The sequence below is a fragment of the Ambystoma mexicanum genome, chromosome 4q, assembly GCF_040938575.1.
Source record: "Ambystoma mexicanum isolate Mex_15411 chromosome 4q, UKY_AmexF1_1, whole genome shotgun sequence".
Classification (NCBI taxonomy): Eukaryota; Metazoa; Chordata; class Amphibia; order Caudata; family Ambystomatidae; genus Ambystoma; species Ambystoma mexicanum.
In genome coordinates, this window is record NC_090928.1 from 1191430273 (window position 1) to 1191448211 (window position 17939).

The 17939-nt window shown below is 46.7% G+C and overlaps 1 protein-coding gene across 1 annotated transcript in view; it reads left to right on the forward strand.

The window, feature by feature from the left end:
- Positions 1-17939, forward strand: part of BTBD9 (BTB domain containing 9) — a 1399080-nt gene that overhangs the window by 199457 nt on the left and 1181684 nt on the right. Inside the window, exon 4 of the mRNA XM_069608758.1 lies at positions 9401-9665. Coding sequence (XP_069464859.1) covers positions 9401-9665 — 265 coding nt within the window. The remainder of the gene's footprint in view (positions 1-9400; positions 9666-17939) is intronic.

Genomic DNA, 17939 nt, shown 5'->3' on the forward strand with positions numbered 1-17939 from the left:
AAACAGTTAGCCTGTTCCAGTTCTATGTTGTTCAAGAACCAGCAATGTGTATTTTTGGATCTTAGCCACGCTTTTCCTAATACCATGATCTTTGTTTTTTTGTTGCTGTTTATCTCCAAGTTGTTTACCCAGGCGTATTCATGTACTTGATTCAATTGCCTTTGGAGCCCCACTGGCATGTGATCCATCAGGACCAAATTGTCTGCGTATACAAGATGAGTTATTCTCATGGGTCCCATCTTTGGTGGAAAACCTCTGCAGGCGTTCATGAATTCCCCCAGATCAGCAATGTAAAAGTTATGAAGAGCAGGTGCCAATGCACAACCGTGTTTCACCCCTCTGTACGTAAGAATTTCCAGTCCGCTCGCCTTTCATGGATAGGCGAATACGTACAGAGGTGTCTGTTTACAGGCCTTTTATCTGTTCTAGGAGATCCATTGCTTAGCAGCCAGTTTGATGCATAGATGTTCCCGGTTCAAGCTGTCAAAGACCTTTGTAAAATCTGTGAATGCCACATAGATTTTGGTGTTGGTCTCTAAAGCTTTACGTTTTAATAGATTTAGCAACAAAGCTGGTGGAACAGAACCCTAGGCCTTTTGCAAAGCCTGCTTGAAACAGGTCATTCCGGCCTTTTTCATGTTTCCAATTATATAGCCTTTTAAGTAGCAGGGTGGCGTGCACTTTCCCCAGTACATCTAACAGGGTTATCAGTCGATAGTTCGCTGGATCTGAATTGCTGCCGTTTCTGAAGATTGGAATAATGTTAGCTGTTTTCTCAAGATGGAAGAATGGATTCAGACCGGCGTATGTTTTTAAGCACCAAGTTTAAGATCCAGGCCCATTGCTCTGGGTTCTCTTTTAAGATATTAGATGGCCCATCTGGGCCGGGGTCCCTCGAAGTATTCAGACCCTTGGTGTCAAGGTCATCCAGATGATGAGGCAAAGACCATGCAGATGCTGTTTTTACCACGTGTGTATGTATACGACCCTCCTGGGGAAGCGTATAAGGCTTCCAGAAATGCTGACCATACTGCCTCAGAGACACAGTTTCTCTGTAATGATGTTCGCTTCTGGTTCAGAGATCTTATCAAGGATCTGGTTTTGGCCGAGGATTTGTTATTCAGAGATCTTATTTTGGTATAGGATGCATCTGTGGCTGATTTACCATGATTTATAATTTGCTTTCAGCTGCCTGATTTCCATATCCTTAGAATTAGATGGTGGGTTCTTGTCCTGTTCACAAAGAAGCAACCTCAGCTCCTTTCTTCACCAGTGCCTAGTCATAGGTATGAGGGTGCAGTTGTTTCATGTCATGACCTTTGTTTGGTTTCCGATAGGTCTGAAGGATAGAGGTGTAGTCGATGAGGTTCGTAGGCTCAAACAAGGACCAGACATCCATCTTGGTTGACAGTGATTTTTAAAAAAAATGTGCCTGATAGTATGCGCGTTCAATTTAAGACAATAACTGCTATTTGACACTTCCAGTTGCACATTGGATACCGGTTTTGAGCTTATTAGATATTCGTGCTAATTTTAACCAGTTGTGGTCGCTTTTCTCCGAAATCACCACTTCCAGTTATTTCACTTTCTTTGTTAGATTTTCAGAAGTGAAAATGTAGTTATTGATGTTGATGCCCCTCTTTTCCACGTGGGATGCCTTTAAGTTGTTTTCATAGCTTCCGTTCAGTACATGTAGGTCGCAGCGCAACATCAATTCGAGCCATAGGCTAGCCTTATTACTACTTACTCACAGTTGCTCAGAATCCCAATCCTGGAGTTGTTTCATGGATGGATAAGCTGAGTTAAAGTCTCCACAAAGAATAATGATCAAGTCCGGCCAAGTATAGGCCTTGTCAATGGCATTTGCCAAGTTATCCATCATCTGTATGGGCTGATGCCTTTCACGCTTCAGTAGATGTTAATTAAGATGAGATGGGCCGTCAAAGTATTAGTCTTTTTTTCCCCCTCTGTTTCCTTCTCAATATTAAGTAGTGCAGAAAACGGCCCATCTTTGTATGCTTTACCGTCTCACACTGTGACATATTGTTGACCAGGATTAGCAGGCCAGCGCAAGGTCTTCCAGCAAACCTTTGGATAGCCGGGTTTAGAAAAACCAAAAACCCTTTTAAAGAGGGTTCCAGCAATAGCCAAGTTTCCTAGAAGCATATCAAATCCCAACAAAGCGATCATGCTTCCGGTAGATGGTAAAACCCTCTTGTATTCCAAGACATGAGGGATACCATCTTAGTTGGGGATCTTCCTGGTAGCCGTGGTTACTGCTTTTGATTCAGGCCCAATAAAGCCGGCAGCCATGCCCATGTTGACTCATCCATGATGTTTCTCTTTGCACGTTGGATCTGTTGCACTGTACTTTTAGACTTCAAAGCCTCACTGTCATTCTCAGGTTGTGATATATTCCCTTTTTCTAGGTCCTCACCTGAGGTTTCTGGATCTTCTTCAGGTTCTTCTGTTGCTTCTTCCTTCTTTCTTCTTGATTCCATCTTCTTTCCTTTCTTCTTCTGGAAGAGATGGGGGCGGGCTCCCCCTGAGGCCACTGTGCCTTAGTTGCTGTTTGCCAGGCAGTAGGGGACTCCGGGGAGCCAGCCCTAGCCCTGAGAAAAGTCAAGAGGCAAAAAAAACCTGGTTGTGGTGGGACGTTGACAGTTGGTCAGTGTCCTAGTCCCAGACAGACAGCGATCCATTTCCTTCTTGGGCTTCTCGAAGTTCGGCATTCTTTTATATCAGGACTTTGGGAGCATTTTTTACTGCTTGTGCTTTTATTTGTTCGATCAGCTGGTCTCTCTTTTCTGCCAAAGTTAGAAAAGGCTGTTCTCCCTCATCCTCTGACTGCACATTTTCCTTGGCAGGATCCTCGTCTGCCTTTGGTTTGGCCTCTGTTTCTTGGGACCGGCTTTTCTGAGTTAGAAATGGAGTACTGCTAGATATCACTCTCGTTTGATTCAATTGAGTAGACTGGAAGGTCAAGAAAGAGAATTGACCTCTTACGGCATTCGGGAATCTGCAGGATCAATCTGTCTTGGTTTTAACGGATTCGGTTAAAGTGATTTCTTGGAAATGTTACTTTTGGTTTTCTCCCTTGGTTTTCAATTTTTTGCTGGGTGAGAGTATCTTGATAAAGGGGCGCTAGCTGGTCCCGTTTTATCGAGCTGACTGCTTCAGTGGCCTTGCTGTCAAACTCTTCTTCATCCTCGAATCAAGCGGAGGATAGATTTTCACGCGTACTCCTTTCTCTAACATATAATTCTTTCTGAAGTTATTTGGCAGTAGTTTCTTTGGAGTCTGTAGGTCTTGCTCTGGAATAGTCAAACTAATTAAGGTCCGTGTTGGAGGGCCCTCTGGTTGTGCCTGGGGCAGATTCGATGGTACTACTTCGGTGTCGTGCCGTTCAGCGGAATATCCCAAGACTCTTGGTCTCTCAGGAAGTTATTGTCCACTGTGGCCATCGCATCGCCCAATGTAGGGCCATCCCTTGGATATGCAGGATGTCATATTTGATAGCTGTCTCCCTTATCTGTCTCATTTTAGGTGTTCCAGTAGTTGCATTAGCCTGAGCATCGCATTGTAAGCATGAGCATTCACAAATCACATTGTGCTTACCGTGGGGTTGTCCGTAATTCATGCCCCCTGTGTATCCCGGTTCAAGTCGGGGACTCTATAGTGGGATCCACATTTTCCTCCGGTCTCACTTCTTACTTTCAAGCTTGTCGGCGTCCCCTGAGCAAGCCAGGTGCCACATATGTGGTCGCTGTATTTAGTGCAGCAATGCAAGCACTGTGGGCTCCAACAACAGGGAAGCAGGGTATTGCATGTGTGCCAGAGGTAGCGAAACACTTTACTAGGTCACAATGGTTGTTCCTGCACTCTACCATTCCCACATGCCTTTTTCCTGTGGCGTTTCACACAGCTCCCCTCATCTCCACGTTCCGCTTAATTGCAGGGCTCTGTCCTTCAGGGACAAGGGTGTATCCGCCCTTCAGTTTGACCCAGCTCCGGAGAGTTCCCTGTGAGCACATCTGCCAAGCCTGCGGCAGCAGCAAGGTCTACTGCACCCAAGTGACATATTATTCACCCACCTCTTAATGGGGGCTGTAGGGGGCCTTCCGGACCACCAATGGGTGATTGCCTCTGGCAGCGGGCCTCAAACTCCACCTCTGTCTTTCATCGTATTTGCTGTTCAGGTGGGCTGAGTGGTTTTAAAGAGACACTCTGTGCCTATACACACAGACTGCATTTTAGGGGAATCCTCCATCCCTCCCCTAAACCCTGGCGCCACTGTAAGACTCCACACATGATGCAAGCCCACCTGGCTCTGTAGGAGTGCAACACGAGACTACACCGCACTGAAGGTCTTGCTGGCTCCTGGCAAAGGATCCCCAGCTCAATGCGTGGACAAAGCAAAGGCCCCCATCAACTCTTCTGGTGTCCTTTAGTGTTGCGGACCACCAGCTACTCACTTTCAGTTGGGAGGCAGGGAGAGGCATATTTGCTCCTTGTCCAATAAGGGTTTAACAGTGCCCCTAACAGTCTCTTTAAAATTGTTTTAATGGTGATGGGTGCAGTGAATTGATCATGGTTTCAATGGTGAAACTCTTGGGGGCAAATCAACTTGTGAAATAAAGATGCTATGCACTTGAGCTTAAAAGCCCATATGCATCTCTGACTTGATGTTCAAAGGGATCCATGTGATCATGTTTGGTTTATTCTAGGTAAAGTGTAGTCTATGCAAAGTGAAAAGGTCTCCCAGGGAAATTGAAAGCGATGATTTATGTACCTAGTATTATGCATACCATGTTACTAAAGACACCTATCTGGTTTCTAGTTTATTTTGCATCATTCCTTGAATCTTGGCTTGGCCCAGATAAATTAGTGTAAAACCTTGAGTTTTCCATGCTGCACAGAAGCTTCTCACCTGAATGTTAGTGCAGTAGCCGACTAGGTTTGTGGATCATTTCAGACTGATACTATCCTATTAGTGAGCATTACCCACAGATATATTGGCTTTGTTTTCGGGCAATAAAGGGCACTGTGTATTGTCGGCACACTGCCCTCCCCTCTTACCTGGAAGCAGGTTAGTCGATTCAGTTGGTAGAGAGTGGGGATGGTGTTATGACTTGGTCTAGGGATGCCAAATCATTCTTATTTCAGGGGTTGGGTGGATTTTAAAAATCTTTGCAAGGGGGTGGATTATGGGAGCCTGTTCACAACCTGGCTTTTAAGACCAGATGGGTCATTGGATTATCAACTGTTTCTTTGTGTTGCGAGTCCGCATTACTGTTTTTTGCTAGCATGGCTAATGGCAACTCTTTATATTTAAGTGTTTGGTCAAAGGTTTTACCTGTTTTCCTTTGAACATTTACCCTTGTGTGGTACTTTACACAGACTAGCACAATTAGGAACGTTTGGTAGAATCCATGTGTGGTTGTTTTGTGCGAAAAGTTACGTCTGGTGTTTAAGGCAAGATATAATGGTATAGTGGGCCCATATATTCAGGGGTGCTTGTCAAAATTCGGTGGAAAGCACCTATTTCAGTTTATTTCAAATATCATGCAGGTTTGTGTAAACCACACCAGTATGAGCATGAAACAGTTCTCATCTTGTAAAAGCTAGGTATCTCATGTTTTAGCCTATCGTGACTGGTGAAGATACTGAGTGGGGGTACCCTTGCCCAAAGTTTGAAGTTGCATTGGCGAGCCATACACACCACCAGTGGGGGATGCTTTACCTGGGATCCTATAATACCATGCTAACCTGGTCCACTGCCCAATAATGTATTGTGAGATCAACTTGAAGTTGGGATATTTATGCATTAGGATGTTGGTTTAGTCACTTGTCTGATCTTCTAAGGCATAAACTAAACAGTGTCAGAGCAATTTGCTATGCAATTCTGTAGGTTTGCTAATTAAATTGACACTTGTGTACCACAGCTAGCTATTTAAAGTTCCCTGTTCAATGAAAGCACAGTTCACTCTGGATTCCTCTCTGGGCTCTCTCCAACCTCTTTTCTCTGTTCACTTCAAGTGCAAAGGGGCTAATGGAGTAATCACCTCCTCCTGTCATGATGCCTACCTCCAAGGAGCCAGGTCCGACCCAGCAACCCCAGAGGCAGGCATCATTTCCCCCAGGGAAGTGCCAGCAGGCCCAAGCTGGGGCCCTTTGGACACAGACCTGGCGCCTTAGGCGCCAGGCTCATGTAGGACCCCTGTCCTGGCGCCTTAGGCGCCAGGCTCATAAAGCTAGACATGTGTTCAAGTGTTTTAAGGTGCACTTACCTGATGCAGACCATGCTGCTACATCCAGGCCCTCTTGAGGCCTGAATGGAACTACTTTACCTGTGGACCTACTTTCCCCTGGGTGTGGTCGGGGAAGGATACATACCTGATCGGTGGAAGGATACATACCTGGAACTTCTTCCAAAGCTATTTAAACCACGCCCGATCAGCAACTCACGCTTCGCGTTGTTCTGCTCCTCGCAGCTGGACGCTCACCTTGTCAGCTCCTGCATCTGGACTTCAGCCACGCCTGTCAGCATCCGGGGTCACCTGCTAAGAGAGAATTGGAGCGAAAGAAGACCTTACCTGCTAAAGCTGCATCACGGAGACTTCACACCGACGATCCTGAAAGGGAAGACATCATTTTAAAAGCATTTCGCTTCGATCGCTGCAGCGCTGCATTTCACTCACCTTTCCTGGGCACCTCCATCTTCAGCAGCGATCATCCGGATCCGCAGCCACTTCCCAGAGCCTAGAGGGAAAAAGACAAGAACACAAGGTGAGAGAAGGAAGGGAATAGGAAAAGCTCAGTTTCCTTCTAAGACTTACCTGTTGGGTCATTCCCATTTCATTTCGGGTCCTGCCGCTTCCTGGCATTCCGGACCCCGGCCCCTATGGGGAAAAAAGACAGACATTGAATGAGCGAATGCAAAGACATTACCCGAACGCTCATCCAGAACTTACCTGTCATTTACTGGAACAGCACGTTTCACTTCGGGTCGGCGCCATATCTCCGGCATTCCGAACCCCGGCCCCTAAGGGGAAAAAGACATAAGCGTTAGCGCTTGCTGCAATAAGACAATGAACATTATTATTAAGCTTGAACTTTTGAACTTGCTACAGAACTCTTGCAGCGCCTTACCTGAATAGTCTAGCTTATTTGAACTCCCATCAAACCTCAATCCAGTGAATAACTGGGTTTCAACGCGCCCCTGCATCAGAAGCAGGATGGAGAACTCATCCTTCCAGACCCTAAGGTGAGACTTCACGGGGAATCGAGGAAGGGTATCGTGGAGGGTTGGAAGGGAGTGGGATGCTTGAGCATTATTCCGTCAGTAGGTAATACTCCCTTCTCACGCACAGGGGAACATTCCTGCGAGCCAGTGAGTCCATCTTCAGAGTCCTGCGCTTCACCATAGAAGAAGCATCAGCACTCGAAGCCAGACCTGTGCCTCCGTGGGAATCAGGTGAGCGTGACACCTCCACTCTTAAACGTGCCAAAGGCCTGTGTGGAATTGTTAGCCAAGAAATTGCAAACCAGAAGTAATCAGGATTATACTTTTATAAAGCCAACTATATCCTGTTTGGCAAAGACCAGTATGTGTAACTTAATTTTTTAAAGACAGTCCTCCAATTCCATTCCTAAAAAAATAATTAGTTGCATGATGCATAATTACAATATTACTACTGTAAAACACTGCATTGTCTCCATGTTTTTCAGTAACGTGTACATTGTGCATGAAGTGTCAACTATATTTAATTTCATTTAGGGCCTGATTCATGGAAGCTTTTGTGACTCAGGCCCTTAGTTGGGGAAGGCGCATCATATTGACAAGTGAACACTTTTGAAAATGTAAAAGATGACCCGGCCAAATGCTTTTGATGGCAAACCTAGTTCTGTAACCTGCTGGTTGCATCTGTGCAACTCCTACTCAATCCATGAGCTGATCCCAAAAATCCTTGGCATTCTATCATTTCATCCTGTTGCTTTATAATAGCTAGCCAAAAGTGGGATGGCCGCAAACTACACTATTTACCTAGTTTGCCATATTCTCTGCCTACTACACCATTCACTCTGTGTAGGCTCTTACTTTCTTATCTCTTAGATAATGTACACAAAATTAACTAGACTTTTCTGTAAAGCCGCGATCAATATTTGTATCTAGTCTGTACATATACAGTTCTGCTGTAATGCCATACACTGTAGTTAACATCCAGAGCTCACTTTGCTCTACGATTAGGATTGCATTGAAATTAGCACCTCCAGGAGAGAGCTGCGTAATCTTGAGGCCAGGAATGCAAGCAGAATCTGCAAGAAGCTTCCCACATTTCATGCCGGCCTTCGGCGCTTCTATCCAGACCTCACCCTGTCCTTGGAAGGAGTGCCCAAAGCAGAGTCTTCACTGCAGTGCCGTGCCGCGCCGCACCTCAATTCTTCCCTCCCCCACGCCGACTCACCTGCGCACCTCTGGGTCCACCTGCAGTTCCTGGAAATGGTGATTTCCAATCACAGACATATGTATAGTTTCTTTTTAAGGAAAGCATGAATTGTGCAAAACCTGATTCCCTTGAAACAACAAAAAAGTATCCGCACCCAGATGGTAGCTCCACGTGCCAATAGCTATAAATAGCTCTTTCATGAGTGTGCAGGACTGGAATGCTGCGTGGGCCCCCCTTGTTCAGGCGTGAGGGTCTGTTAGCAGCCCAGCCCTCCCTCGAAAGTGCTATTTAACATACTATTGAAAACAATTGTTACCAATGGCGGGCAAGGGCTATCTTGTCCATATGACACTTATACTGTCTTTCGCAATACCATACTACGATCTTAGTCTCAGACTATGATGTTCCTTTAGCATTCATTTAGTTAACTTCTGAACTTCTCCTTAAACAGAAAATGAGTCAAGCATACAATATACAGAACATTATGTGCAACATTGACTGCACCCAGCTGCCTGGAGCCTTGCACTGAAAACTGTTTTCAGAGTTTTTTTTATCACATCTATTGATTTGTGTCCATTCATGCAGCTAAACTTTACATTTTACAGACATTCATCTCACTAAAGTGTTACTTTAGCGGTACACATAAATGCTGTTTTGTTGCTTATTTTATGTCTTGGTTAAAATAACCAAGTAACATCACATGGTGATGTTACAAATAAGAGTAAAACATGCTAATCAAATAGGGTTGTTTGCTAATCAAGATTTTAATTAACAAACTCTACTAATCAATTTTTTAAAACTAAGCCTTGGCTTCTGTGATCACACTGCCCACCCCTAATCCAGCCACACTCTGTAGTCTGGCATCATCATGAAATGTTATTTCGTTTCTTGCTCAACAAGGTGTACTGTTTTCCTCCGTTAGTCATTAACCTTTTTGTTCTGTTCTGCAGGCCGCACTCCTGAATATCGTCATCAGGGATTCCTTTGCCGCCCCGGAGAAGAATATTTTCCAGGCCCTTATAAACTGGTGCAAGCACAATACAAAGGAGAACCATAGTGAGATTATGCAATCTGTACGCCTTCCTCTAATGAGCCTGACAGAGTTGCTGAACGTTGTGCGGCCTTCTGGACTACTGACGCCAGATTCCATTTTGGATGCCATTAAAGTCCGCTCTGAAAGCCGTGATATGGATCTGAATTACAGGGGCATGCTAAGTGAGCAGCAACCGCTTCTTCCTGCCTTGGGGGGATTGGGATTTCAGAGATTATATGTCCAGAGACGAAATCAAATTGTCCTATCCTTAAGTCCTTGAGTACATTTGCCTTAAAGACCTGTTATTTGCTTAATTACATTTGAAGATGTATTTTCACAGCATAGTTTAGGGTTGTTTGCCCCTTTGAAATGAATGTATACACATTGATAAAAGCATCCTATGGTGACATTTAAATAGGGTCTGGATTTGACTGCTGTTCATAGTTTCTTATGGCATGAAAACTCTTCATACAGATCTATCTAGAAGGAAACAGTGGTGTATGAATTCCTGAAAGCACACATGTAAGGTCCCTTAACCTGCTTCCAATCCGTTTACCTCTTTTCCGATAACCACTTTGTCCTGTATCCACCATATGCAGTGTTTTTAGATTTTCTTTTCTACTAGCAATGCGATAAAATCCCATTACCTGTGTACCTACATTAAACTCTTAAGAGCAAAGTATGAATTACAAATCATTGCGTTCTAATACCCTTTTTAACGACTTTGACAGTAATGTCACACTCGCCTGCTATAGACTCCAGTTTTAGAGCTCTAACAGATGCATGAATTTTCAGATATTTGTTTCTCTCTAACTCTGAAGTGCCTTACACTGAGGTGTTTGTTTGTCTTTGTCTGGGAGCAGTCCTTTTGCTGGTGTCTGACTTCGATTTATTATTTTCTTTTCAAATGTTTTGGTGCGTGCAACGATGACCTTGGACCAGTTAGGAACCATTTTAACACAATAGCTACCATTGTTCATATCGGTTCCTATGTTTTATTTTTTTTTTTGTAAAGTATTTTATTGGTTTTTTCAAGAGAGTGAGAAACGTTACAAACTTACAAGTGTGGTAATAAAGAAACGATACAACAAAAAAAAAGTAACGTGAGAACAACCAAAACAACAGCAGTCTACATGTAGCGTTAATTATGAGATGTTTGGTGGCAAGTAAAAATTATAGTTCCGATGTTACAGGAAGCGAGGGGAACAGATTCGGGTAATTCCATCTCTGTATCAGTATGAAAAATCGGGTGTTGTAGGACGCTACAGTCCCTCCGGGAGGCTTATAGTCTGCCTTGAAACGCATGTCACTCAGGAGGACTTTCCAGGAGTCCAGGGTTCCACTTGTGGCTTCTCCGCTGGTTGTGATCCCGTCTTGCCAGGCCCTGGTTTCGGCAGTCGTCCATCTCGCCAGCTCGCTCAGCCACCGAGCATGGCTGGGGCCCGCTGGAGTCTTCCAGGCCATCGCTATTGTTCTCTTGACCAAAATGCAGGAGATGTCCATTAGTTTCACCAAATGTTTAAATTTGCCCGGTCTAGGATATATACCTAGTAGGCACTCTCCGGGCGTCCAGTCGTATCTTATCATGCCAGCTTCTGCGCAGGATTGTTTGGCTTTGAACCAGAGTGATTTCACTTTGATGCAGGACCAGAACATGTGGATCATGTCTGCCTTGTCGTTTCCGCACCATGGGCACGTCGGGGGTATTTTCGGGTTGAATGAGGCAATCCTGTGGGGAGTCATATATGTCCGGTAAGGGACATTCAGCTGTATTTGTCCGAATCTGGAATTCCGGGACACTTTCTTGGGGTAGATCAGTGCTCTCTCCCATTCCTTGTCAGTAAGTGGTGATTCAAGATCTGCCTCCCATTTCGCCTTCAGTGCCTGACCTTTGGGGTTAGGCTTGTCTATGAGTCTGTTGTAAAGTCTGGAAACTGGTCTCCATCCATCTGAGAGGTCGTGCATTTCCTGTAGCAGTGGGTCTGGGGTGGGCTCTTCCGGCCAACTGTTCCACTGCTTCTTAGCAATCTGTTTGATCCTGTGGTACCAGAGGAACTGGCCCTTGGATAGTCCTTCAATGTTCTGTAACGACTCGAAGTCCCTGAATTCCCCATCAGTGAACATGTCTCCCCATGTATATATGCCTGCTTCCTCCCATCTCCTGGGAGTGGGAAGTTCCGCCTCCGACTTGCACACATCCACCATTATGGGGTTATCCGGTGAGTACGGATGTTTCATTTGCCTTATGTGACAGGCCCTGGCCCATATCTGCCTTCCCAGCTTGACAATCAGCGGAGTTTCGGGAGGTAGCCGAGGGGGAAACCATAGAGTTTCTTTGGGGATTAAGTTTGTGGAAGATTGCCTGAGTAGTTCCAGTTCGGCCGATGTGTCATCAGACAGCCACTTCGTAATGTGACTGAGCTGGGCCGCCAAGTAGTAAAGGTGAAGGTCTGGGAGTTTTATTCCGCCTTCCTTATGTGGGAGAGACAGCGTGGCCAGTGTGAGCTTGTGTCTGCGCGGACCCCACAAGAAGTCCTTGATGATGGCCTCTAGTGTCTTGAAGAAAGGCGGGCGAACGTAGTGGCAAATATTGGCAAAGAAGTACAGGAATCGAGGAAGGATTATCATTTTGGCAATCGCCGCTCTACCCACCATTCACAGTGGTAGTTTGGACCAAAATTTGATTGAACGCCGAAGGCCGGTGACTGCTGCTATAGTGTTATGTTCGTGTGTGAGTAGCGGGGTGTGACCCACATTGATTCCCAGGTACCGGAACTTGTCAGGTTGCCACTGTATTCCGATAGGCGGGAGGTCGTCTACTGCAATGCCTCTCAGGCTAGCTAGGGGGAATGCAGTTGATTTGTGTCTGCTGAATCGTATCCCTGAGTACTTTGCATAATTGTCGAGAACTTCTAGCGTTGTGGGTGCGTTGAGCTCAGGGTTCCTCAAGTAGAGAAGTACATCATCCGCGTATAATGAAATTATGTTGTAAACGTTGCCCACCTTAATGCCCGCATCAAAAAACTGTTGGCGAAAGTATATGGCTATTGGTTCTAGGCCCAATATATACAGCATGGGCGAGAGTGGGCACCCCTGTCTCGTGCCCCTTTGTATTGCCCAGGATCCCGAGACAATTCTGCCTGTTTTAACCCTTGCCATTGGCGAATTATAAAGTACCTGGATCCATCTGATGAAGCCCGCACCAAAGCCGAAGCCCCTCAAAACCTCCACAAGCCACTCCCAATAGATAGAGTCGAAGGCCTTGATGGCATCAAGTGACAGTATCGCCAGGTCCTCCTCTCGGTCGTGGGGTTCGGCCATGATGTGTTGTAGTCTCCTGAGGTTGGCCGTGGTGTTGCGTCCTGGGACGAATCCATTTTGATCTTCGTGAATTATGGATCCTACCACTCTAGCGAGTCTATTGGCTAGTATAGAAGTGAGGGTCTTGCTGTCGTAATTCAGCATGGCCAAGGGTCGATAAGAATCACAATCGGTGGGTGACTTGTGCGGCTTGAGCATTGGAATAATTATGGTCTCTTTCATGGTGTTGGGCAGGATGCCATTTGTGTAGGCTTCTTGATAATCTTCATGGAGGATGGGGGTGAGAATGGGTTCGTAGGTCTTGTAGAATTCGGGCGAGAGACCATCACTGCCGGGGGCTTTGCCATTAGCGAGCGATCTGATGGCCGCTGTCACATCTTCGGAAGTGATTTCCGAGTCCAGTTCCTCCCTCTGCTCGCTGGAGATTTGAGGGAGGCCTATCTCCTCCAATGTTTCGATTAATTCTGCGGCGGGCACCTGGGACTCGTGGGCATACAATTTGGAGTAGAACTTAGCAAAAGTCTCGTTGATCTCCATCTGCGTCTTGTGTGTTACTCCTTTTTCGTCCTTTATCTCCGTTGGCAGGTGTTTAGGGTGTTCCCGCTTGCAGAGCCAGGCAAGCAATCTGCCGGGTTTGTCAGACTCGCTGTGGGATCTGGCGGTATGTGTTGCGAAGTCAAATTTCTCCAGTCTGACCCATGATTCCTGACATTTTATACGGGCTGTTTTAAGGATCTTCTCGGACTCTGAGGAAATGTCAGGGGCGGACTCTAGTCTTGCGATCTCTAATTCCTGGGCCTCAAGAGAGGACTGTAGTTGTCTGCGGGTTCCGCCCGCTCTTGAAATGATTTCTCCCCTGGTAACCACCTTCATGGCCTCCCACAGTGTGGACCAGGTAGCCACCGATCCCTTATTGATTGCTACATATTCCTCTAGCTTCTCAGCAAGGTCCTCTCTGAGCTCTGGATCATCCAACGCTGCTGTAGGCATCCTCCACATGGGAATTGGAGGTTTGGGTCCACGCAGCTGCCAATGCATGGCGAGCGGGGAGTGGTCGGAGATCGATCTCCCCAAATATTCAGTGGATGTGGCCAGTGGAGATTGTTCCTTATCAACAAACAAGTAGTCGATCCTTGTGTAGACGCCATGTGGAGCTGAGTAGTGCGAGTAAATTCTGGCCTCTGGATGTTGCACTCTCCAGATGTCCACCAGGTTGAGCTGGTCGAGTGTTTCCGTCAAGGAGGAGGATGCGGGATTGCTTGGCTGAGGAGGAGGGCGCGATCTGTCCTTGCTTAAGCCATGACGCAGTTGAAGTCTCCCCCCCACACGAAGGTCCTGCCTCGGTGTTGTGCCAGTCTAGCACTCAACGTGCTTAAGTATGACGGGATTCCATGCTGCGGAAAGTATGTGTTAATGAAGCACACTGGGGTTTGTTCTATGGTGCCCCACATTGATGTATATCTCCCTTCCTTGTCAGAATCCCAGCCTTCTAGCTGGAAAGGCACATTCGGGTTCACCCATATCAGTACGCCTCTCGCATATTTGGAGTAGGGAGACCCCCTCGTGGTCCCATCCCATCGATCTGTTAACTTAGACATGGAGTCCGCTGTAAGGTGGGTCTCTTGTAATAGCGCAATTGAGACCTTCTTCCTCCTGAGGTAGGACTGTACGCGGTTCCTTCTGAGGTATGAAGCCATTCCCCTCACATTCCATGTCATCACAACGAGTTGCGACCTCATCGGATCGGTGTTCTGAATTCGTCTTGGAGTTCTGGCCCGCTGGCCCGGTGGCACAACGAACCACAGGTGGCGTTCTGCGGGCGGGGGGCCCCTGGTTCATGAAGTCTTGTGTCGTAACTTGCCACCATCTTGTACTTTACCAACTTTGATGATTCGTAGACTGCAAAACCAACTAAACTAATAACATAACATAAACTGGTGCGCCCAGCGACTACAACACTGTCGCGGTGCTCAGGCGCTCTCGAGCCGTCTGAACCCATCCGGGAATCGGGCGTGAGCTGGGTCGGGCGGTGAACTGGCCCAATTGGATTTTCTGCTGTGGGTAGGGTTGGTGCGAGGCGGCAGGGCCGTGCGAGGGCCGCTTCCGTAAGTTAAACTGTTGTTTGGATTACCTGCTGGGGTCCGGTTACTGGTGGTGCGAGGAGACTCGGGACTTAATCCACATTCCGAGGAGGATCCTTGCCATCGGCTAGGTTATTATCTTCTAGCCACATATTGGCCGCCTCCGGGTTTTCGAGAAATATCGCTCGCCCATTATAAACAACTCTCAGGCGCGCGGGGTACAACAGCCTGTATTTAATGTCCAGTTGGCGAAGCTTCGCCTTGATCGGGACGAATGAGTTCCTTTCCCTCTGCACTTTCTGGGTGTAGTCGGGGTAAATATTAATTTTTGAGCCCTCCCTTTCAATGGGACCTGCTTCCCTGGAGTGCCGTAGGATGGTTTCTCTCTTGAAAATTCAATATTTTGGCTATTATTGGCCGTGGATGCGAGCCGGGGGGAGGACGTCTCTGGAGGGATCTATGTGCCCTTTCGACCGCAAAGCCTTGGGTTAGTTTTCCGGCCCCGATCTCTTGTAGCAGAAGGGTTTCGACATAGGATGTGGTGTTTAGGCCCTCTGTTCCCTCCGGGATACCCAGGATCCTGATGTTCCCCCGTCTGGCCCGTCCTTCGGCTTCCTCCGCCCTTTCCTCCAGGAAGGCGACCCTCCTCTTTAGATCGGAGACTTCGGACTTCAGGGTTGTGGTGGCCCCGGACAGCTCCGTCGTGGAATTCTCGACGGTCGTTACCCTCTCCGTCAAGTTGCGGGCATCCTGGCGGATGAGTTGTATGTCTATTTTGAACTCATCAATCTTGGAGTCAATGTGGGTTCTCAGTGAGGCAATGGCATCCAATATCTGAGAGCGATTGTCGTTGACCTCCCCTTCGTTCGGATGAGTGTTTTCGGAGAGGCTAGGTCTGGGCTGGGTGGAGGTCTTCGCCTTGGTCGAGACAAAGGAGTCCATGGTGGCGGCCCTGCTCTTGTTCTTGGTGGCCATCTTGAAGCCGCTGGACGCAGGGGAGCCAAGTGCAGGCGGCCCAAGGGTGCGGTGGTGGTCAGGGGCCCACCAAAGGGTATTATGTAGGCTCACGCACCTTGAGTTTCAGGGCTCCCGAGTGCTTCGGCTGGAATCAGGTCGTTCGGGTGATGGCCGTGGGGCGGGGTGCTGCTTCTCAGAGGTGGCGAGTTTCTCTTTATGTGATGCCATCCATGTGGTTCTAGTTGTAGTCCGCGTTGCATAAATTGGGCCAGCCCAGGGGCAACGGAGTCAGGGGCCTGGGGGCCTGTGCCGATTCCGAACCAGTGTCAGACAGGGGTCGCCCCCCCGGCCATGTAGCCGATCCCCAAAGTGCTCCGTCAGGGGACGCTGGTTCAGGGGCTGCGTGAAGCTGTGCCAGGTGCCATCTTGGATCAATGCGCGGCAGAGGGGAAGGTGGGATCCGGAGCCCACTCTTCCTCACGGGGGCTCCGAAAATTCCAGCACTCGAGTAATTCTTAATGGGGAGCACTTCCCCCGCCGATGCGTGCTTTTCCGCTGGCTGCAACCACTCTTGTACCGGAGAAAAAGGATCAGGAAGCGGCGTCTCGGCCGGAGCCCGGCAGATCAGCTTCTGCTCTCCATCGGCTCCAAGCCACGCCCCCCATCGGTTCCTATGTTTTATTTGTCTTTCTTGCCTATATACAAACTTTAAGCAGCATAAAAGCGACAGCTTGACATAATCACCCTAAGTAGCAAGGATGTTCTTTCCATACCCAGAGCAAAAGCTTACATCACAACTTCATGACACTGAAAAAAAACCTGCAGGCAAGCTGAATACAGTTTATTTTAATAATAATTTATTTTTTTAGATGTTGGCGAATATTATTTAAAAAAAATCTAAATCATTCAAGCAGACATTAAGGCAGTGAGGTTATCAACGACAGAATGCTGCCATATTTATTGCCTTAAGCACTGCTTATACTTAAATTAGGTTTGGTCTATAAAATATTTCCTTTTGGAGAGGTTTGATTTGAGGCCTCTGGGTACTGGTCTCTCATTGACTTTTGCTTTAAGGCAATTTGACCCTGTGGTAAGTCTGCAGAAAATCTAGCTCATTGGTTGGTTGGGTGCATGGTCATCAAAGATGGTCCTGGTGGCAGTTGCACATCTAAACATAAAGGCTGACAACTTTAATATTTTTGTATTTATTCTGAAATGCCATACTCTGCAAGAAAACCATTTAGAAGAAGTTTCCCAGCTACTGGATCTTGCTGAGAACATCTTACTGTGTTTCTCTCCCATCATATTGGAATCCAGTCTCTGCCTCAGTTGTACAATGTAGTTTGTTCTGTTGAGCACATCTGCTGTTTTCCTTTGGCCAGAGGCGTTCTGTATTTGACATTGTTGATCATAGGGTCCACCTGGTGTGATTTATTATAATTGGGATTTAGCAGCTTAAACTTGATTTCACCCAGAATCTTAATATTCAATTGCTGGCATGCAAACCTTGTTAGTGGCAATTTTTTGTCTTGTCCAGTTTAACCCTGCCTGTTGACATTCAACCTTGTACCGCGACCTCCAAACCCCCAAAATAATTTCCTACATAGCCTTGTTTCTGTCTATACACCTGTGTTATCCAGTGGGCAGCAGAAAAACTCCTTCCTTTCAGCAGGTTAGAATTTAGGCAGCCGATACTAAAGAACTGGTTGACTGCTCGTCCTCTTTTACCCGAAGGCTCTAAGTTTGAAGGCATGGTTATCTTCTGTTTTAGGGTTATGCTGAGGTACTTGGATCTAATCTGTTGATTTCTAGTATTTAAGAAAAATACTAAAGGGATTTGCTTGATTTGGGACTTTAGAGGCCAATCCCAGAAGTCACTGTTGTGATTGGCAGTTTCTCTTTACTACCGCGGTTGACCTATCCAACAAGGGCTACTTTCACCTCCTGCAGTACCTTTTTATTTAAATTCTTTATTTGGGAAATTAGACACATTCCATAAAAGGTAAAAACACACCGCAGATAAAACAATTGAAAAGACAAAACGTTTTTTGATTAACGTATACATATTGTGAATTTCAGAGAATCTAGAAGTAATCA